Genomic DNA, 4160 nt, shown 5'->3' with positions numbered 1-4160 from the left:
TCCTCTAGTGCGGGTGGGCTGGTGAAGAGGGCGATCTCCCAAGTTTTCATCTGAGACCGGGAAGTCTGGTGCTTCTGATATCAAAATTCAGGGGTTTATTTTATTATTATGTTATTTATTTATTTATTTTCTAAAGTGGGGATAAAACCAGCTGAGAACGAGGCAGTCGATAGTTATCAACATCCGTAGCACATCAGCTAATGCTGATATTTGACTTGTGAGGGACTAAGGAGAAAGCAAAGCTCACAGGGAGCTGTCTGGTTTTTTAATGCGTTGGAGAGGTCAGCGAGAACGTAAGGCGTAAGATCAGAGAGCGACAGCCCATATATCGTGCTTAAATGAACCCTGGGTGGCTTGGGAGGCAGAATACCAGGGGCAGGTGATACGGTGGGTGGTGCAGGAGCTCTGAAGGGTGGGTGGGACTGCTGTAAGCTCCCTTTGCTGCTCGGGGCTCGGTAATTGCGGTTCTGCCTGTGCTGGCTCCCGTACTAAACGTGTGGCTTTTTTCCTTTAGGCAAAATGCCTCGCGTCCGGATCAAAAATTCGCAAAGGTAGGCCCAGACGTTGTGCTCCTCTTATTTTTAAACTTGGACGTGGAGCTGCTTGAGGAAGCCTTGTTTAGAATTTGAAAATCCAGCCTGAAAGTTCAGCAATGCACCAACCATTAAAGCGGTTTCCCTTGAGTGGGTTTTGGAGCTCCCTGCCCAAATCTGGCCTGAAATCACGCCTTTGATGTGGGGCAGCGTTTTTTAAAGTCTCGTCGACCCTTTCCTGAAGCACCCAAGAGCTATTTGACGGCGCGTTGAATCCGCTGGCTCAAACCAAGTTTTGAAGAATAATGCTCATCCTACAGAGGAGAGCGTGTTCCTCACAGCCCACTCACTTCTGTTAGGCTGAAATGTACTGCTGAGACACCGATCTAGGGATAACGCTTCCAAAGGAGGAGGGAGAGGGGGGGAAAATATAACAAAAAAAACCCCAAACCCAACAGGTTCTCATCTGCAATTAGACAAGAGCCAATTGTGGTGCTGAGATTGGCACCGGTGACGCACGTTCATTTGTGACTTCGCTCGTCAGAGAGCGAGCGCTCGGTAACATCTCGGAGCGGGCTCCAACCTGGATTCCGCGTGTGACACGTGGAAGATTATTTTCCAGTTTGGCGGCGGTGGAGGGGGGAAGGGAAGGTGGTGGGGAAAAAAAAAAAAATCTGTCGGGTAAGGCAGATCGTCTGCTGCAAGCTCCGAGCTCTTCGTGGTGGCACACTGTGAACCCTGCCTGGGGACTCGCGGTGACAGCTGAACCGTTTTGTCACCGCTCTGCCCTGGGAGCTCAGGGCCCGCGCGCCGGTCTGTTTTATCTAGGGCCCTAAACAGAAGTGCTGAGCATGTGGAGAAAGAAAGAAAGGATCCTGGATTTAAATAGCTGCCTTCGTGACGTAACGGCGCTCGGGATGAGGGTCGAGGAGCTTGCTGGGGAGGCCGGTGGACTCGGTCTTTCTGGAGAATGAGGTTAAAGTTTCTTTGGAGGGAAATATAGCACCGAGTGCCAGGATCACGAGAAAACAAAATGCCTCGCCCTCCGGAGGCAGTGAGGGGTTTGGTTGCAGGGTCAGGCAGGCGCCCTGTGGGAATGTCTTGGCGCTTCTTAACCGGATCCGTGCTCGGGTTTCCAGGCTGAGCGTAACGTTATCGCTCATGAGTTGAACGTACCTGCGAGGCAGGAGGACCCGGCAGCCTTTCTCCCGGCCGGGCTCTGAAAACTTTTTTCCCTGAATGCACTGCTGAGGCTTTCTTCTGCTCCCCTAATGCACCCGCTGCCTCGGTAGGAAGCAGAGCTGCTCTTTGCCCTCCGCAGGGACCAAGCCAAGGCCGGACGTTGCTCTTTAGGAGCGTTCTCGTGCCAGGCTTGGCTCTGCAGCATCTTGGTTCGTCTCCAGCAGCTCTTACTGCTTTGCCTTCACCATCCTGGCCTGAGCCAGGGAAAGGGAGAAAAAGGAGCCGGAAGAGTCGATGCTGCAATTTATTCCTTGAAAACTCATCTCCTGTGCTGCACTGAGTGATGGTTTTTTAGGGTCAGGATCAGAACTGGAGGCTTGGGGGTTGGGCTTATGAAACTGAATAGACTTTGAAGATGCCCGAGGCTTGGCTGGATGTTCTTTCAAAGGCAGGAATGGCTCTTGGTTGGGGTGCCGCTCGGGTTTGGTCACCCTGCTGAGCACTCTGGAGACAGGGGTCGTTGTGGGGTACCCAGAAAGCTGTTTCGGCCGCGCTGAGCTGTCAGAAGCACCGGTGAGCTTGGGTGTGTCGCCCAGTCCTGTTGGGGAATGAGTGACTAAGCGGGGAGTTTGACCAGGTAACTGCTAACCAGCTTTCTTTCTAGCAGGCAGATTGAAGCCCCCCTTTCTGAAGGTTGAAGACCAGAGCAGGTAAATGACACCTTTCTAAATATCACACCTTAAAACCTCAGGGAGGGAATCCTTTTCCAGTTTTCTCTGTGGCACCTGTCCTGTCCCCAAGCAGAAGACCCTGTTACCCACGGGGATGTTGACCCTCTGCAAGAGGGAGGCAGATGGAGCGTAGGAAAACAATCCAGGTGGCTCGTGTGTCATGGAGGGGGGAAAAAGGTGTTAAACGAGACCTGACGACAGAGTTTAGTTCCTCGCTCGGATTCGGTTCGTGATCCTCGGAGGGTCACTTAATCTGCTCGAGCCCTCTGAAACGAGGAAAGAGATTGAAACGCAGGAGGTCAGGGCCTGTAACTTGATTACAGCATCCAGCGCAAGGGGATCTGATCTCTGGCGTTTCTAACAACTCTGTAACTCTAACGGCAGCCAGAGCGCTAATTAATTAATCCAAAGACAGCGTTCAAGGCAGCTGCAGAGTCAAATGTTAGGTTTTACATGCTGCATGCAATAAAGTGTGAAGAGAGAGATGTCTGAGAACCCAAGCCTTCCCCTGCTGCTGTGTAGCTGGAAATACTGCACTGGCTGCTGCAGCTGTGCCTTGGGCGGCAAAAGGTGGGGGTTTTGTGAGCAGGAGAGTCTGCCTTCCACCCAAACCAGCCCCCCACCAGTGCTGTTACTGGGAATCGAGTTTAGTACTTCCAGTCAGAAATGGAATGTCTCTGGAACAGCCAAGTGAAAGGGCAGCAGTGGCCGGTATCGCATCGTGGGGCAGCTCTCGAACCCCGCTGTCCCTGCCTGAACTCTGATGCCCTGCTCTGCTGCTTGCAGGCAGTTCCGACCCTTCCATCACCAGTTCAAAAGTTTTCCCGACCTGAATTTCCAGACGCCCAAAAGCTCCAGCCCCTTTGAGCCGCTGAAAAGCCTCTTGAATTCTTGCAGAGCCAGGTAGGTCGGAGCTCTTCCCACACAAGTTTTTAACCCGACTCCTCTTGCGAAGCGCCACCGGGGTCTGGGGTCTAGAGGATTGCTCGTGGCAGGGAAAGGAGCCCTGCTCTGGGTCAAACCACCGGGGTTTGTAAGAGACAGACCTGCCTCCCTGCCCTTACACGCCGTCGAGTGAGGGCGGGGAAGATCTTTGCCGTTGCCTTGCAGGGGTGCGGAGGACTGCCCGGTGCGCAGCGACCGGGAGAAGAGCCCCCCATCCACCCTGGTCACCGTGCGGAAGAAAAAGAGGGGCTTTTGCGAGTGCTGCCAAGAGACCTTCGAAGAGCTGCAGAAGGTAAAGGCTCCCTTGAGAGCTGGTTCTTTGCAAAAGGGGCCGTTCGGTAGCTCAGTTATCGCCGGGTGCCCAGTATCGGTGTGGGCCCTTCGGGAAAGGGGGCGGCTCGCTGTGCGTGCAGCCTTTGGCCTGTCTCATAGGATCAGCCTCGTAGAGGAAAAACCACAGCACGTCTGCGCTCTGACCTCCTGGTCTGTGCACGCAATTGTTTTGAAGGTTGGTGCACATCGTGCTCGTTTGTGGGGCTTGGGAGAGCCTCGGGGATCACCCCGTTGCCTGTTCCGTGGCAGCTGGGGTCACAGGCCTGGTGAAGAAGGTGGGGAGAGGTGTTTTTACCTTCTGGAAGGTGCCAAACTGGCTTTCAGAGCCCAGCCTGTAGTGACAGACAGGAGGTATCTGGAGTCTGCGTTTTCACTGGCCATTGGCGGAAGCTGTAGGCGGCCGTTCTTTACAGACCCAACCTCCCCCTCACGCGGG

The 4160-nt window shown here is 53.9% G+C and overlaps 1 protein-coding gene across 1 annotated transcript in view; it reads left to right on the top strand.

Annotated features, from left to right (window-relative positions):
* DBF4B (DBF4 zinc finger B) overlaps positions 1–4160 on the top strand; it is a gene marked incomplete at both ends in the record, with an annotated part of 8225 nt that overhangs the window by 3054 nt on the left and 1011 nt on the right. The window contains 4 exons of the mRNA XM_009867231.1: positions 515–551; positions 2380–2425; positions 3233–3349; positions 3557–3683. Coding sequence (XP_009865533.1) covers positions 515–551; positions 2380–2425; positions 3233–3349; positions 3557–3683 — 327 coding nt within the window. The remainder of the gene's footprint in view (positions 1–514; positions 552–2379; positions 2426–3232; positions 3350–3556; positions 3684–4160) is intronic.

This window comes from Apaloderma vittatum, unplaced genomic scaffold (genome assembly GCF_000703405.1).
Source record: "Apaloderma vittatum isolate BGI_N311 unplaced genomic scaffold, ASM70340v1 scaffold25513, whole genome shotgun sequence".
In the NCBI taxonomy this organism is placed as follows: domain Eukaryota; kingdom Metazoa; phylum Chordata; class Aves; order Trogoniformes; family Trogonidae; genus Apaloderma; species Apaloderma vittatum.
Note: the sequence above shows the minus strand (reverse complement) of the source record. Positions and strands in the feature narration are given on the sequence as shown.